This window comes from Dama dama, chromosome 1, assembly GCF_033118175.1.
Source record: "Dama dama isolate Ldn47 chromosome 1, ASM3311817v1, whole genome shotgun sequence".
Taxonomy (NCBI): Eukaryota; Metazoa; Chordata; class Mammalia; order Artiodactyla; family Cervidae; genus Dama; species Dama dama.
In genome coordinates this window covers 62,497,089-62,514,986 of record NC_083681.1, presented here as the reverse complement: position 1 = coordinate 62,514,986, position 17,898 = coordinate 62,497,089, and the positions used below count along the sequence as shown (strand labels likewise).

Sequence of the window (17,898 nt, the reverse complement as noted above, 5' to 3'; positions counted from 1 at the left end):
TGGTGGGGTGGCAAGCTTAAAACCCAGCCCCTACAGACTTCAAATCTTTTGACACATGAGTAATCGGTGAAGGCATGAACTAACATTGGCTCGATCTGTTCCCCTCATACCGGGAAAAGTGTGAAGCACATTAGCTGAGACCATAGAAAACTCCATAGATTCCTCATCTCTAAAATATCTACTCAATGGACATGAGTTTGAACAAGCTCCGGGTGACCGTGAAGGACAGGGGAGCCTGGCTTGCTGCAGTACACAGGGTCGCAGAGAATCGGACATGACTGAGCGACGGAACAACAAGAAATTTAACACTAAGCACTGACCCATAAGACGGCCAGTTTGCCTGAACTGAACCGATTTCAGGCTTTAACAGTTAAGAGCCCGGCTCCGCAAACTGATAATTAAATTGCAAAAGGCGTGGAAGCCTCCTAGAGAAACAGTTTCCCGCCTTCCAGTCGCTTGCAGGTCTCTCGAGAAGAGCCTCGCTAGTTCAGGGCTGTGACGTCAGTACAGGCACTAGGCCCGCCCCGTGGGGTCTTTCTGCTTCTGCGCGGTTGAGTAACCTAGGAGTTTGCGCTCTTAGCTCTGCCCACTGCCCCGGAAGTTAATGCAGAAGCCACCCCCCCCCCCCCACTCGGCCGGCCGGGACGGAGCCATTTTAATTCATATCTGAGTGGGCGGTGGCGATTCGTGTTGGCCGTCTGGCTCCGCAGGGCAGGGGGCAACTTTACTGGTTTGGGGTGGTTTTTAGTTTAATTTTTCTTTTCTAGCTTGGCATCGCGGGCCAGTTCGTAATTCTTATCGGCTGAGGCCATGTCAGGAGACGGAGCCACGGAGCAGGTGAGGAAGAGAGTGGTGGGGCCTCGTGGCGACCTCTTCTCTCCACGTCTCTTTTCGTCCGAGTACTCCAGCCATATTCGCTTGAGGAAGGAATCAGGGGTCTAATGAATCCCAAGGGCTGGGTACAAAAGTACGGTGGGAATGGGAAGCGAGATCTGACTGAGATTTGAAACTCTTTTTTGGCTTCTCTGTCTTAGGGGTTAATATGAACAAATATTTGATTTAGACAATAGCTGGGAAACTACTTCGTCCTGTTTAGGTTTATGGGACTTACCCGGTGAGATTATTTCGTTTAATACCATTTTGGTGTTTAGGGGTTAGGAATTGATCGTTTTAACGTGTACTCGCTGTTTTCGAAAAACTTGACACACTTCTCTCCAACCGCCTTTCCGATATACACTGTACCCAGAAACTGGTTACTAGTTTGAGAAATAATTTGAGATGAAACTGATTTGAAGAAATACTCTCGCCAGAGCGAATGAGGGAGGAAACAGTTTAGGAGTAGAGGATCGTTATGCCAAGTTGGGAATTTTGTGGCTTTCTCCCGCTCCATCCCTTAGGATTTCATTTTCGTTTTTCCAACGACACAGATAATTGTAGAATTTGATAAATCCGAAATGAGAAGTCCGATATGGCCACTGTAAATAAAAACATCTGTTTTAGTACTGGATATGTGACATATAAGTATTACAAAATTCAGGTTTTTTGTTAAATGATTTGTTCCTTTTGCTTTTTATTCAGAATTTTGTAGACTAGTCTTTACCTTTTAGTTTGAAAGAGGAAACTGATATTTTATAAAAGATGTCGGGTTTTTTTTTTTTTTTTCGATCTAAGTTCAGTATGTTTAGGTAAATGATTTTTAAAATGGAGGCTAGATAGACTGCAGATTTCAAGTTCGAGTTCCTGAAATTTCCCATTGCCATAGCAACGAAATACACTTACATTTCCGTTTTTCAAGTGCCCGGCTTGTGGAGTGGGAACTGTTCTTGGAGGTTGACAGAGATGAGGGAAAATTGGAATGTTTCTGTTGAATAGAGTGACTGTAAATTTTATCGTCGGGAAAGTGTGGGTAAACTGAATTTTGTGTTTCCTCGTCGACAAATTTCTGTCCTGAAATTTTCACAGTATTTACATTTTACATGCTGTTAGAATGCCCAAGATTGCAAAGTCTTAAAATTGTTACGTCACATCTGTTTACATACACTACCCTTTTTCTGAGTTCATGTTTTGTCACCTGCAGGTGGAGGAGGACTAATGTACTAAGGTTTTCATTGAAAGTTTCACGAATTCATTGTTAACTCTTAAATTTATCTAAAATTGTAAACACAGTGAAATGGTGCCATGACCTTTTCACCTCAGAACTGTGGTGTTTTAAGTAGGAGAGAAAGTGGTAATTTTTTGAAAAAAGTTTCACCCATTAGTTGTATGTGCCAAGTTTAGGATATAAAGAAAAGAGCAATGAATGCCTATAGTACCGTTCTTCACCTAGAATCGACAATTGTTGAGTGTTTGCCATATTTGCTTTATATCTTGTACATACTTATTTGAAAGTAAGTCAACACATATTCAGCCCCCCTTATATCAGCATTCTCTTATACAGGATAAGGACCTTAATCCTATTTTATAACCATTATACCATTTCCCATCTAAGAAAATTAATAGTAATACTGTATCACTTCTAAAAATTAGTCCTTATTCAAATTTCCTCAGTTTCTCCATAAGGCAGTGTGATTCACAGGGTTTTATTATTTTAAAAATCAGAATCTATAATCTAGGTTGTTTGCATCATTTGATTATGTCTCTTGAATAGTCCCTCTATTTTTTGTCCCCTAGGATATTTATTGTCTATTCGAAGAATCCAGAACAGTTTTCTTGTAGAACTTCTCATTTTCTGTCTGGGTTTATTTGATCTGTGTGAGTTATCATCTAACTTGTTCTTTCATCTTCTGTATTTCCTGGAAATTAACAGTTATGTCTAAACTCAGAGCTTTGATAATATTCAGGTTAAATATTTTTGTGTATAATACAGCATCGCAATAAAAGGCACTTCATGCTAGGTTATTCCACTGTTAGCAATGGTTTAAGTTTGTTCACTTGGTTAGGGTAATGGCTGCTGGGTCTTTTCATTATAAAGGATTATTTCCCCCTTTGCAGTTAGTAATCTGTGGGTCGATAACTGTGTTCCTCAATAACCTTTTATCTAGTTATTTATTGTCAATTGATAATCCTTGAATAAATCAGTTATTTCCTTGGAAATGGCAAATGGTGATTTTTTTTTTAAAAAATTCTATTCTGTCTTTACTTACTGGCTCATATTTTTCCTCAAAGAAGAAATTCCTGTTTTCTTTCCCCCTCCTTTTATTTATTTATTTTTTTAAAATTTATTTATTTATGGCTATGTTGGGTCTCAGTTGCAGCATTCTGTCTTCTGTCTAGTTGTGGATGCGACACACTAGCTGCTCTGCAGTATGTGGGATCTTAGTTCCCAGATCAGGGATCGAACCCACGTCCCCTGAATTGGAAGGTGGATTCTTAACCACTGGGCCACCAGGGATGTCACTTTCCCCCTCCTTTTAAAAGATTGAGTATTGCTGTGGATTCGTGTTTTCTGAATTTACTATGCTAAATTCAGCTATAGCTTTTTTTTTTTTTCCTTAATGCTTAACTTGTCCTAACTTTTATGGTGCTTCCTGTATCCTATATATTTTTCCATCAGTCTGTAAGACATTTTTTGACATCTGATGACCAATATGAATTATCTTCATATAATCTTTTGAATTTTTTTAAGATACATTTCAAACATGCAAGAAAAAAGAATAGTATTATATATGATGTTCTATCACAGAGCTTTGTCACAGGTAAACCTGTTTTCTCCATACTTTCACTTACTCTTCCCACCTCCATTTGTTGTTTCTATTTAGTCGATAAGTCATGTCTGACTCTTTTACAATCCCATAGATTGTAGCCTGCCAGTCTTCTCTGCCCTTGGGATTTCCCAGGCAAGAAGACTGGAGTGGATTGCCATTTCCTTGTCCTGGGGATCTTCCCAACCCAGGGATCGAAACTGCATCTCCTGCTTGGCAGGTGGATTCTTTACCACTGAGCCACCTGGGAAGCCCCCCACCTCCATTACTTTGAAGCAAATCCCAGATAGTATATCATTCAATTTTTAACTGGAATAGTGCTTAAACAATACCTTGAAGGGTGACATGATCAAAAATGTGAATCAACTAGCTTGCTTGATGTGTAAGACAACTTGATGTGTAAGACAACAGTCAATGAAAATTTAGGGGGAAATTGATGATGAACAAGGTGGGGAAAAGACTAAACAAAACTGAAGAATAATAAGAAAAAGATCAAAACCACTCAATCATGGATTTGCTTTGGAAAGATGCCAAGGGGTTTCCCTCCTTCGAGATTGAATTGTAGATTTATTTTAGCTGTTTAGCATTGAAACTCAAAAAAATGATAATTTGTTCAGTAAGCTTGATATTTTAGATTTGTTATTCAAAAATATAGATGGTCATTTCTTGGTACTGAATCTCTGGATTTGTGCTCTGTGAAAGAGGGAAATGATTGTAGACAAGCAAAGTCAAGAGTGAGGTTTATTGTGTGTTTTTTTTTTTTAACTCTTGTAAGGATGTTCTATTTTACATTTAGAGTGCTGTTTAAATTACTTTGCAGTGTTGGTGGGTATTCTGGAGCCTCGTGTTTGCCAGTTTAGTCATGACAGAACCACATGCGTATAGATTTTCCCCCTGACAAAAGCACATCTGGTTCCCCTGTGGAATTATGGCTCTATTTTTATCTTGTACAGTTTCTCTAAGTGCTTGATTCAACTTTTGATCTCATTTTTCACACCATTTTACCTTGTGCGCCACCTCTACGGCATTTAATAGGCTATTTAGAGTTCGTTCACTGAGTTTTGAATTGAAAGGGCTGCCTTATTCACCTTAAAAACCTAGATCACTGTTTTGGTAATTAAAGGTGAAATGGATAAATTTTTGCACTCAGGCCATATGCTATATGTTACAAAATTTTATAGAATTGTATGTTTTGGGAAGACAGGTGCTTATAATTATTGATAATACAAAGTAAAGTATTTTGGGCATAAGAGTGAATGGTTTCTAAAGTTTTGTTTTAACAACAGAAAAAGAGGAAGGGAGAAATGTATTTGGCCAAGTCAATTCTGATGAAACTTTTAAGTCCCTAAACTTCTGATTCTACACTTCTGTCTTTCAGAAGTAAGATTTCAGTTTTCAAACAATTCATAGCCTATCCTAGAGTTAAGAAGGCCTGAAGTATAAAAAGAATGATCTTTACTTTGGGGAAAAAACAATTACGTGACTTGAAGAAGCTCAAATTAATTGCTAATAAAGTTCTTAAAAGAGGAGAATTCAGGGCCATTAAAGTGTTTTGCTTTTGGTGAAAAATAAGTTTAGGAAGATATAGAAAATATGAGAAATACGTGTTCTATTTTGTACTTACTAATTAGTATAAGAACGATAAAACAGTGTTGAAACCTGATTTATTTTGTTGAGTAACCATTAGTATCTAGTAGTTAAAAGGAAATAGTGCCTATTTTAAACCTAAGTGGGTGTGTGTGAATGTTAGAGGAGGAAGGGAAGAGGCCAAGAATATATGTTATAATGATAATCTTTTCTTTGGATCCAATTATCTTTATCTGTTTTTAACAAAATCTTTCTGTAATAGCTTTTTCTAACTTCCCCCCGTCCTGTTTTAAGGGATAGTGTAACAGTTTTGGACAGGCAAGTTGGATTTGATCGTATTGTTAATATTTCTTGAGGAAATTGACTATATAGGATACTCTATCTGGCAGTAATTGTTCCTAAGAGAGGGAGGTCTGTGTTTACAGAAGTACTCGTTTTCCTGAAAAGTACAACAGAGGGAGGTTGCGTTAGACAAGATTGCATTCCCTCTTCGTTAGGAACACAGAAATGTGCATCCTAGATAGGCCTTCCAGAATGGGAAAACCTATTCAAATGTTTGTACCTATTAAGTGGATGATTGCAAAAAAAACAATTCATAGTTTTAGGCTTTTCTGCCATTATCTCTAAATCTTTATTCTTTTTTAGAAAAGACCTAGTTATGAATTTGAGTCTTCTTGTTTTTAATGGATAGTTGGTAATGGTGTGAGATTGATTTTTTTTTTTTTTTAATGTTATTGTTAGAGACTCTTTATTTTGTTTATTTTTTGGTGCCTGGACAGGGACTTGAACCCTGGCCCCTCAGATTTTAAAAGAGATTTTAGTTGGGTAAATGTTTAACCTAATTTTAGATTAATCGATAGTTTATAATAAGCAATAAATATTTATTAAAACTCGAAGGGTAAAACTTCTTAATTGTTGTCTTTCTAGTGTTTCACTTAGTTTATCAAATAAATTAATATTTTGGTCCCTCCTGATCAAAAGAACCTGCATTTTCACATTCTAAAAATTTTAAGATTTTTATTTATAAAACAAACACTTCAAAACTATTTGTTTCCTAGGGAATGAGGAAACAAATTTAAGAAGCAAGTATGATAAGTATAGTTATTTGGACCAATACCTATTAGCCTGCTTTTTCTAAGTTTTTGAAATGTTTGTATGTTTAGTAGATTTAAGTTTTTGAAAGATTTGAAGGGATTATATGCAGGATATATATATTCAGATTTGTTCACTTAAAACATCTAGTAGTTTTGTCGCACTGGTAAGGAACATAGGACTAAGCTGGCATCCAGTACTGTCACCTGTCACATAAAATGCTTTAGGCATATGAATTACTTTTTTTTTATTTTGAAGAAAGACTACTACCAAGAGAAACTTAAGAGTTGAAATGTTTAGTATTTGCAGTTTTCTTAATGTTTTAACAACAACAAAAGGAATGACTTAGGTCTGATTCTGCTTTATTTTTGAGGAAACAACATTTGGGGAAACATGTATTTACAGAACAGATGGATTTAGGTGGTGGTTCTCAAAATGGAGTCAGTGGTCCATTGTATCATATTGCTTCATTATTGCCTGTACCTCAGTTTTAGATATATTATAATAGATTCTGTAGGTGAGGCTGAAAATCTTCATTGGAAATGAGTATCTTGGTGATTTTTATGTAAATGAGTTTGTAAACCACTTAGGTTAGATAGAGATCGAAGATACTTGGACCTTCAAAGTTGGTTTTGAATACATTGATAAAATAAATGGAGAAAAACATTGCAGATTATTTGAGGATGGCTAGGCCTTTGATAGTATTTTACTGATTTTTCTCTCCCTACTATAGTCACTCATGAATGGAAAATACTCATTATAAAACTAGTTTTGTGACTCTGCTAGTTCTGTTGCAAAGATCATCAAAACTCTTGGTCAAAAAGCTTATGTAGTTTTACATTCTTTAACTAACTACATCCCTCTCCGCATACTTTTATCATATCATACTTTTTATCCGCATATGTTTATCACTTGGTTTAAATTTTCATTGACTTCTATTTTAATTTAATTTACATATGACCTCCAGCATATCACAGAAATAGCTATTTGGAGAAAGTAAAGTACTTTTTTTTGTTCTTTTTCTGTCCAAGTTTTACTTCCCTGGTGGAAATGGAAAGAAGAAATGAAATTAGATTATACACATCACCGACTCAATGGACATGAGTTTGAGTAAACTCTGGGAGTTGGTGATGGACAGGGAGGCCTGGTGTGCTGCAATCCATGGGGTCACAAAGAGTTGGACCCGACTGAGCGACTGAACCGAACTGATACATTTAAAATCATTAATATAATAGTCTGTCACTTCTCCACACCCCACCCTATTAACAACAACCTAATATAAATTAAACTATTGTATAGACAGTGGTTTGCAGCCTCAGTTTCCCAGAAGCTATGTGGCATACCCATGACACATGACAATTGTAAGAAAAGATTATTAAAAATGCTTCTCCTTTTTCAGACTACATAATTGTAGTTTTGTGGTCTTCATCAGAAATAATATATTGCAGCAGATTGAAAGCAGAAGCCAGATATTAAAGAGATCACAAAAATGTAAAATAGTGCCATCGTTTTCACTAATTTGTTGTTGTTGTTCTGGAAAATATTTTTAGCTAAAATTGGACATTTATTTTTAAATGAATTAACATTAAAATTTTTGAAGTTTTAATTTTGAATATAATATTGATACATTTGACCCACATTTTATAAAATGTCTGTAGTTCCTCTGTTGTAAGAATGCAAAGTGATTCTCTATAAGAAGTTTGAGAACCATTGAAATGATGCATGGAACCTGTGAGACAACATCGTAAGTTTTTTCTCTGAGTTAGCTTCCCATAGCAAAAAGACCATCAACTGAAGGGTAGAAAATTTTTGTAAACTGTATATCCAATAAAGAACTAATAGCTATAATATGTAAAAACACTTGCAGTGCAATAACAAAAAAATAACTCAAGTAAAAATGGGCAAGGAATCTGAAAAGACATTAACTATATACAAATAGCCAGTAAAAACTTGAAAAGTGTTGAACCTCATTAACTACCAGTGAAATAAAGATCAAAACCACAATCAAAACTACTGTCTTTTAAAATCTTCAAAAAAGATAGATAATACCAAGTGTTGGTGAGAATGTAAGAAAAATTGGAGCACTTTTACTGGTGGAACTGTAAAATGGTTCAGTCACTTTGGGAAACAGTCTGACAGTTCTTCAGAGTGTTACATAATTTGCTTTATGGCCTAACAATTTCACTTCTGGGTATACACCTAAGTAAAAAGAAAATACAAAAGGAACTCTACTCAAAAACTAGAAATAATCCAAATGTCCAATGACTGGTAAATAAAATGTGTGATATCCTTTCAGTGCAATATTTGGCCCTGGAAAGTACTGATACGTGATAAAACATGAAGTTTGAAAACATGCAAAATGAAAGTCAGAAACAAAACACATTGTGTTGGTTTACGTGAAATGCCTACACATTCATGGAAACAGATTGGTGGTTGCATAGGCCTAGGCGGATTGGGAAATGGAATGCCTATTAATGGGTATGGGTTTTTATTTGGGGTGATAAAAATGTTCTAAAATTTATTGTGATGGTGAATATACTGAATTTAGGTGAATTTTACCTAAATGGGTGCATTGTATGGAATTTGATTGTCTCAATAAAGCCATTATTTGAAAAGGTCAAATGTGTATAATGTATCCTACCTCCATACTTTAAGCCAGTTGTCCATGGGGGAATTCTTCAGAGAGAGAAGTTGGTATTTTAGCAATGCTCTACGAAAAACAGCTCATAGAACAGATACTAGGGTAGTTCCTCAGCAACATTTTTGCCTAATACAAAAAAAGTCTGTCATCAGCTTCACAAGGTTTTCTGATTTTTGTACCCATTTGGAATAGTATATGTTGATGTGTATCGGTATACTGCTTACAGTCTTATAATTTTTCTGATTTTTAAAATTGTGCAAATCAAAGCAGCTCCCAGTGTCCTACTAGTATCATTAAATGTGCGTGCATTGGGAACTGAACTAGTCCAGCTTTTGTTCTGCTCACTTGATTTGGGGTTCATCCTACTCCCCATTAACATCCCCCTATAGAATGATAATAGGATTACAGGTATTCCAAAGACAAGCTGGATTTTGATAGTTTCTTTATAGTTGTTTTTGGGACATGTAAACATGAGATGGCTGTTTGGCTATAACTAAACAGAGTTCTGACCTCATTCCATTACAAATGGGCACTGGAAACTTGTGACAAGTTTTCTTAAAGTGACCTATTTCTCTGATCTGGCAACAGATCCAGGAAATAATATAGGGTTGGCCACAACTGGTTTTTCTGTAAGGTGTTGTGGAAAATGACAAATGAACTTTTTGGTAACCCAATAATACCACTCTGTTCTTTATGAAGTCTCAGTCTACTTGTTGACTCTAGAAAACTGTTCCATTTTCATTTGCTCAACAGCAAATATAGTAACCAGACCACAAAACAAAAATGTTACACTCTTGGTTACCCAACTGGTTCACATCTGTGACAATGAATGACTTATTGTGAGAAATGTGGCCTTTAACTACTAGAGGATACTGGGCCATTTCAGTTATCTTTTATTGTTAATTAATTCAGTTGATAGAGAATTATATATATAGATTCTTTTACAAACATTTGACTACATCCTTGTCCAGAGGAAAACATTCACCATTGTAAGAGATTCTGCAAAGAGCTGATTGATAGTTCTGCCAGATTTAACTGGACTTTACTGATTGATAGTTCTGCCAGATTTAACTGGACTTAGGGCAGATTCATGTAATTTAATTGTATTTTTTATTATAGAATGGGATTATTGGTTACTTAACAAGGAGTGGAGACTAACGCCTAACATAGTAGATGCTCAATAAATGTTTTGTTTTGTTTTACATCTAATCCATCATCCTTTCCTTGGGCTTCTTAGTCCATGGTAACTCCTTCCTCCAGGTGTCTATTGATAGAATTTTTGGAACTTGAATGGGCAAAATAAAACTATTTTCACTAATTTCTAACTGAAATCAAGCCTTCTATTATGAATGTAGGCAAGAAACCATGCTAGTACTGTTAGCAACAGCTATGTATGTGACTGGGACAGAAGTATTCACAGTACTATTAGCACTCATCAGTAGACTCACTAGGTTTTATTTCATGTGATAAGTATTTGTTACTATGTAAAACTTCAAGATATTTAGATAATTTCATTTCAGTATAATTGAATCCTGCTTAGTTTATTTTGTATATTTGAGAACATCATCCTGAGAAAGTTCCCATGGATGTCACTAGATTGCAAGAAGGTACAGTGGTACCAAAAAAAAAGTTGGGAACTGCTTGTTGTTGTTCAGTTGCTAAAGCGTGTTTGACTCTTGTGACCCCATGGACTGTAGCCCACCAGTCTCTCTGTCCAAGGGATTTACCAGGCAAGAATACTGGAGTGGGTTGCCTGTCTCCTGCATTGGCAGGTGGATTCTTTACCACTGAGCCAGAGCCCTGATTTTCAACTCAGGCTGCCCACTGGAACTGGTGCTGTGTGCCACTTGGTGCTGCCGTGTCTGGCTCTTTGGAACTCTGTGGGCTATAGCCCGCCAGGCTCCATCTGTCCATGGGATTCTCCAGGCAAGAATACTGGAGTGGGCTGCTGTTCCCTTCTCCAGGGAATCTTCCCAACCCAGGGATCAGACCTGTGTCCCTTATGTTTCCTGAATTGGACCTGAAGAGTTTTTAAAAAATAGTGACGGTCCAGGCTCATTCCTAGAGATTTTATTTCAAATGATCTAGAGTGAGACTTGAGTATCTTTTTAAATGCTCTTTACCCAAGATGATTCTGATGTGCTGCCAGAGTTGAGAATCACTAAATGAATGGGTTATTTTATTTCATAAGGAGACATTTATCCTTGCTGCAGTTATGCTGGTCAGATACTAGATGCCATCTTCTGAGTTTCTCTGTTCTGCAGATTATGGTATGTGTTGTTGTTCAGTCACTAAGTTGTGTCCAACTTTTTGCAACCCCATGAACTGCAGCACTCCAGACTTTCCTGTCTTTCACTATCTCCCAGAGTTTGCTCACATTCAACCATCTCATTTGCTGCCCTCTTCTCTGTTTGCCTTCAGTCTTTCCCAGCTCTTCGCATCAGGTGGCCAAACTATTGGAGTTTCAGCTTCAGCATCAGTCCTTCCAATGAACACCCAGGACTGATCTCCTTTAGGATGGACTGGTTGGATCTCCTTGCAGTCCAAGGGACTCTCAAGAGTCTTCTCTAGCACCACAGTTCAAAAGCATCAATTCCTTGGCACTCAGCCTCTATGGTCCAACTCTCATATCTGTACATGACTACTGGAAAAACCATAGCTTTAACTATGTGGACCTTTGTTGACAAAGTGATGTCTCTGCTTTTTAATACGCTGTCTAGTTTGTCATAGCTTTTCTTCCAAGGAACAGGTGTCTTAATTTCATGGCTGCAGTCACTGTCAGCAGTGATTTTGGAGGCCCAAAATATAAAATCTGCCACCGCTTCCACTTTTCCCCTTGTATTTGCCATGAAGTGATGGGACTGGATGCCATGATCTTAGTTTTTTGAATGTTGAGTTTTAAACCAGCTTTTCATTCTCTGCTTTCACCCTCATCAAGAGATTCTAGTTCCTCTTCATATTCTGCCGTTAGGGTGGTATCATCTGCATATGTGAGGTTGTTGATATTTCTCTTGGCAGTCTTGATTCCAGCTTGTGATTCATCAGCCAGGCATTTCACATGATGTACTCTGCATATAAGTATACTTATATACATACTTATATACTTATATACATACTTATATACATACTTACATACTCTGTATAAAAGTATAGTATACATTATCTAATTTGGTAGGTTAATTTTGAAGACATGAATTTGAATGATTTGGCCTCCCCCAGACTGTTTTGAAATACTAATTGTTATTAGTAGCATTGATTAGCTTAGCTGGTTTTTAGGTAATAATGTAAAGTTCTGTATCATATTTACTTTTTATTTTATCATTAACATTTTATGATTCATATCTTACAAATCCTCACTTATTTTAAAATATTTTTAAAATTTGTTTTGTCAAGAAGTAAACTGAAAGTCTTTGTTGTATCCCAGGTGCCCCTTAAACAATGCACATACTAGGCACTGAGGAAATATTTTTCAGGTGAACAGTAAAATTTCAAACAGCAAAAGAGTATGTATATGGTGTGTAAAGTACATTTGTATGTGGTGTGTGTGTGTCTCCCCAGGCACCCCTACTTTTTTCTAAACTGGCTGTTATGTCCCATGTTACTGTTTATAGACCTGCCTTGTTTGTTCTTTTTGGTGGTTACAAATTCCATAATTTATTTAACCAGGTTTTTTTTACGTGATTATTTAAATTATTCCTAGTCTTGCACAGCAACAGACAGCCACATAGCTTGAGTATTCTTCTGTACACATCTTTGTACACCTATCGAGTAGGATAAGTGGCCAGAACTGGAATGCAGGGTCAGATATTCATGTTACATTTAGGTCAGTATTACTGCTTTCTCTTGCCAACAGTTTGAGAATGTCTGTTTCTACATATTTTGACCAGTTCATTCAGTCAGTTGAGTTCCTTAGTTGGGTCCGACTCTTTGTGACCCCATGGACTGCAGCGCGCCAGGCTTCCCTGTCCGTTACCAACTCCTGGAGCTTGCTCAGACTCATGTCCATCAAGTCGGTGATGCCATCCAACCACCTTATTCTGTCGTCCCTTTCTGCTCCGCCTTTAGTCTTTCCCAGCATCAGGGTCTTTTCCAGTGAGTCAGTTCTTTGCATCAGGTGGCCAAAGTATTGGAGTTTCAGCTTCAGGATCAGTCCTTCCAATTAATATTCAGGACTGATTTCCTTTAGGATGGGCTGATTTAGTTCGAGATTAGTATCTTTGCCAGTGCAGTGTTAATTATAAAACACCTTTGATCTCTTATTTTATGGCTTATATTTGTATTGTTTTCAAGTGTTTAAAGTTCATTGTTCTTTTTCTATGAGTGTTTAAATACTTTGCCCATTTTCTTCTTGAGTTTCTGATGTTTTAGTGACTGGATATTATATTAATAAATTTAATACTTTGCCATATGTGTTGGGGATATTTTTTCAAGTTCATCTTTTCACTTTCATTGTGATACTTTCCCCATGCACAAATATAAACTTTATGAATCAAGTTTACTCTTTTCAAAGGCTTTTAAAGAGCATTCCCACACAAAGATACATTTCAGTACATTTTCTGATGGTTCTTTCTTGTGTTTTTGTTTTTAATGTTTTTGATTTATCTGAAATTAATTTGATAGAATGGTTAAAATTGGGATTCAGCTTTTATTGACTTTGCAGTTGTTCTAAGATAGTTATTCTAGCACCATGCATTGAATAACCCAACATTCTGATTTCAAATATCACCTTTATTTGCTAATTTTCCATGTATCTTCTTTCTGAACCATCCTGATCCCGTGATTGTTTTATCACCATTGCAGAACTAACTTATTCTGTATCATGTTTAGTATGAGTGGGCCAGTGGTTTTCCTTTATTAAACTTTTCCAGTTTTAGTTTCTTGAGCAAGCTACTGAAAGCTCTTAGGTATTAGTAGGACATCATAATTTTGATAGAAAATCACATTAGTCTTTTAAAACACGTTTTTCTTTCTAAATGTGTACTTATCAGTGGTGGAAACTGATTTATTCCAAAGGAAAGTATACTTCCAGGTAGTTTTTCCCACCTAAACACATGACTTAAAATCTTTTTCCCAACTGGTATTTCGAGAGAATTGCCTGGTGATATATTAATTGCTACTGAGGAAGGTGAGGGGGGAAGAGATGTTAGAGGCAATGCTTCCCTCTCTTTCCTCTCTTGAATATTACTAATATTTATTGCTATGTTGGGCTTCCTTGGTGGCTAAGATGGTAAAAGAATCCACCTGCAATGTGGGAGATCTGGGTTCGATCCCTGGGTTGGGAAGATGCCCTGGAGGAGGGCATGGCAACCCACTCCAGTATTCTTGCCTAGAGAATCCCCATGGTCAGAGGTCCTTGGCAGGCTATAGTCCATGGGGTCGCAAAGAGTTGGACACGACTGAGTACAGCACAGCATTGCTATATTACAATTTCAGGAAGTCCTCCCACAAAGGCAGAACAAAACTTCATGCAAATTTATCTGGCTTATTTCGTATCAGTTTCTTTTTGTGGTACAAAATAATATTGTGAAGAACAATTTGAAAAGTAATGGTTGTATTTATGCCGCAGGTCCTGGCTACTTTTTTAGGTATTGACTTTAAGATTGTATTTCTATAATAAAAATAAAACCACCTTTTATTAAAGAGTTTAGAAAATACTGAGAAAGGGGGGAAAGTCAGCTGTCCATCTACCACACATCACCCAGACATGACTACTTTTTTTTACAGTCTTTTCAGTCTCTTTCATTGTAGATTTCTTTTATAGTTTTTGTATACAGTTTGTAAGTACAGTTTCATGTACAGTTTGCTATATATACAGTTTGTAAATCATGCTTTTAAAACTTTTACATCAAAATAAAGTTTTCATGTCATTTCATGCTTTTTCATTGTGATTCAGGATGAATTCTCTATAGCAATGTTTTTTAGTGTTGTTGGTCCAGGGACCTTGTGGGTTTCTAAGACTTTGATCTGTGAGTTCATACTGTTTCATAATAGATTTAAGACATTATTTGCCTGTTTCACTTTTAATTCTCATGAGTGTACAGTGGAATTTTTACATGATTTGATATTGCAGTAGGTTGAGTTCAAAAGCATATATGAAAATCCAGCTGCATTTTATTTTTTATTTTTTTTCCAGCTGCATTTTAAAGCCTACTATATTTATTATACACAGATTTGCAAATATATATCTCAGGGATAATCATCTAAATGAATTTTAAAAGTTATTTCTCATTAAATTTTTTTATGTTAATATGTGAATACTTTTATTATTATTTGTATGCTAATAAATATCTAACCTTGTCTCAGTTTTAATTTCTAACGTGGTAAATACTGAAATAACCTACATAAATGAAAACGCTTTGATGTACTTACTTTTTTTAGAGTATAAAAGGGGTCTGAGTCTAAAAAGCTGTAGAACTTCTCTGTTTTATTTCATTAAAAAAGAGATGGGTTTATTTAAATTTAAAATGTTTTAATTTTTAGGTATGTGTCCATTTGAATTTGTTATTATGCAAGTGATTTAGATTACTGAAAATGAAGACTTCTTTTATAAGAGGACGTTTTCATGCTTCTTATTGTGATACTGCATCTGGGCACTAATATATTGTACTTGAGTTAAATTAGTCCTGATATTCTTAAAACAGTAACTTGAGTTCATTATTTTTCTTCCCCCTAGGCAGCTGAGTATGTCCCAGAGAAGGTGAAGAAAGCCGAAAAGAAATTAGAAGAGAATCCTTATGACCTTGACGCTTGGAGCATTCTCATTCGAGAGGCACAGGTTTAGTGATATAGGATTACATTTCCTTCTCTATGGGTCCAATCACACTACTTGGTTCTGCAGTAAATAATATTTTCATAATCCTAACATTGTAAATGCTGTTTATTGGTTTTCAATTTTAGAATCAACCTATAGACAAAGCACGGAAGACTTATGAACGCCTTGTTGCCCAGTTCCCCAGTTCTGGCAGATTCTGGAAACTGTACATTGAAGCAGAGGTTAATATTTTATTTTATTTTTTCTTATATAGCATTTGATGGGAATTGCAACATACACTGTAGTGATAGAAAACAAATTAGGAACATAGATAGCACAAGTAAGGACAAGGAGGATTTAAAATGTCTTTTGCCTTTATTTTGTAAAATAGGTATGAATTTTTGAAATTTGGGTCTTTACAAGCTGATGATTGTTGCATTTTGGAGTTGCAACAACATTAAAACAGTTTCAATGGTATTGGAGTGCTTTAGCCTTTTATTTACTTGTCATGTGTCAATTTATTGCCTCCTGTGTCATTTATTTAGAACTCATTTTTCTTTTTATTCCTATTTACAAATGAATCTGGTATTATAAGGAAATACAGAAATGTTAATTTAGTTTCATAGGGTGATTTTGAGTGTCTCTGGTGAAATGAAACCTTTAGGTAAAAAATTATTTTGGATTTTAATTTTGTGAAAATGCATGGTTTGTCAATAAATGTAAGCACTTCAGTAATTTTTAAAGTTTTTCTGTAGGATAAAGTTTACATTATACAATAATAAGTTAATATGAACTCAAACCTAGGTAATCATAATTTACCCAGTGAGACTTTGATTGGTTTTTTTGTTTTATTTTGTTTTTTTTCTTTATAACTGTCTTGAAATTTGAAGTCAGACATTTTATTTTAAAGAGTAAAGGCCCCATTCTTGTTTATGATTAGAAGGGAAATGTTCACTTTTGAAGATCAGAATTAGCAATCAAGATGATAATAAAATGTTAATGTATTGATAACAGTTGGCACCAAATAATAATTTTTCAGGTGATATATATTAATGAGATGGGGTGAGATAGAAATAGTTGATAATCCACATTAAGCTGAAAATTGATATTCATTTCTTTTTATAACTTATTTATACTTATGAGGTAGTCTTATTTGAATATTTTATAATATAAATTCTCAACAAAATCAAGTACACTGCAGCCTCGTCATAACATTTTCACAATAACTGAAATTTGATCATATGTGGGTCTGTTTTGGACCTATCAAAGGGCTTTAGTCAGCAGTACTAAACAGACTTCAACACAACACAGTGTCACCTGTGATGTGTCCCTCAGAATGGACCTAACTAACCGCAGATTTAAATTGAGGCTACAGTGTACTCACTGTATTTGTGTTATAGTTTATATTGTATTATGTTGGGAGTGGGGGAATTACTGGACAATAGCAGGAACATTGTGTGTGTGTTGAAGTTTTTCTGTGTGGTTGTATATGTGGTGTGTGTGTTTGTGTGTTTGTATGTGTGAGAGAGATTGTATCTTATGTGGAGTCTGGTTGTGATTTTGGACCAAGACCATATTCTTAAGGTTTTATCACTTATCCTTTTGGACCATTTCCTTCCTTAGTATATCTAATCATCAGAGTATACTGGCATGAAATTCACCAGGTGAGTGAATAAAACTGTCTGAAGTATGCTGAAGCCAGGATCATCTACCTATACTTGGTCTTCATTCCAGTTTGACTTTACATATTAGCTTATATGCAGATATTCTGCAAACTCATCGGAAATTAACATAATTGGTACATGATAATTTTTGTATAATGAAATAGTGTATTGTGAGTTTTAGAAATTTCTTTCAGTTTCTCAGATATTCCGTTATTCATTCATTTTATTATAGCATGATTTAAACTGAAATTAGCTGTTAGATATTCATTCTGTAAGCATAAAACACAGTGAGTCTATTTCTTCCACTTCCTAACTAAAAACAAAAACTGAACTCTAAGACAGACCAGATGTTATTCCAAAGGGTTGAAGTTGTCTAAATAACTGGCTCTTTTCACATACTATTTCAGAGCTGTTAGCAGTTGCCTGACATTTATTTAGTTGGTAATGTTTGCAGTTTCACAT

At 35.6% G+C, this 17,898-nt stretch overlaps 1 protein-coding gene across 2 annotated transcripts in view; it reads left to right on the top strand.

The window, feature by feature from the left end:
* Positions 1-617: 617 nt before the first annotated feature.
* Positions 618-17,898, top strand: part of CSTF3 (cleavage stimulation factor subunit 3) — a 64,643-nt gene continuing 47,362 nt past the window's right edge. The window contains exons 1-3 of one of the 2 annotated variants that reach the window (XM_061151479.1): positions 618-837; positions 15,695-15,796; positions 15,919-16,014. In XM_061151479.1, coding sequence (XP_061007462.1) covers positions 811-837; positions 15,695-15,796; positions 15,919-16,014 — 225 coding nt within the window. In that variant the 5' untranslated portion in view covers positions 618-810. Of the gene's footprint in view, positions 838-15,694; positions 15,797-15,918; positions 16,015-17,898 lie in introns of those variants that run through there. The other variant, XM_061151488.1, reaches the window with a different exon arrangement.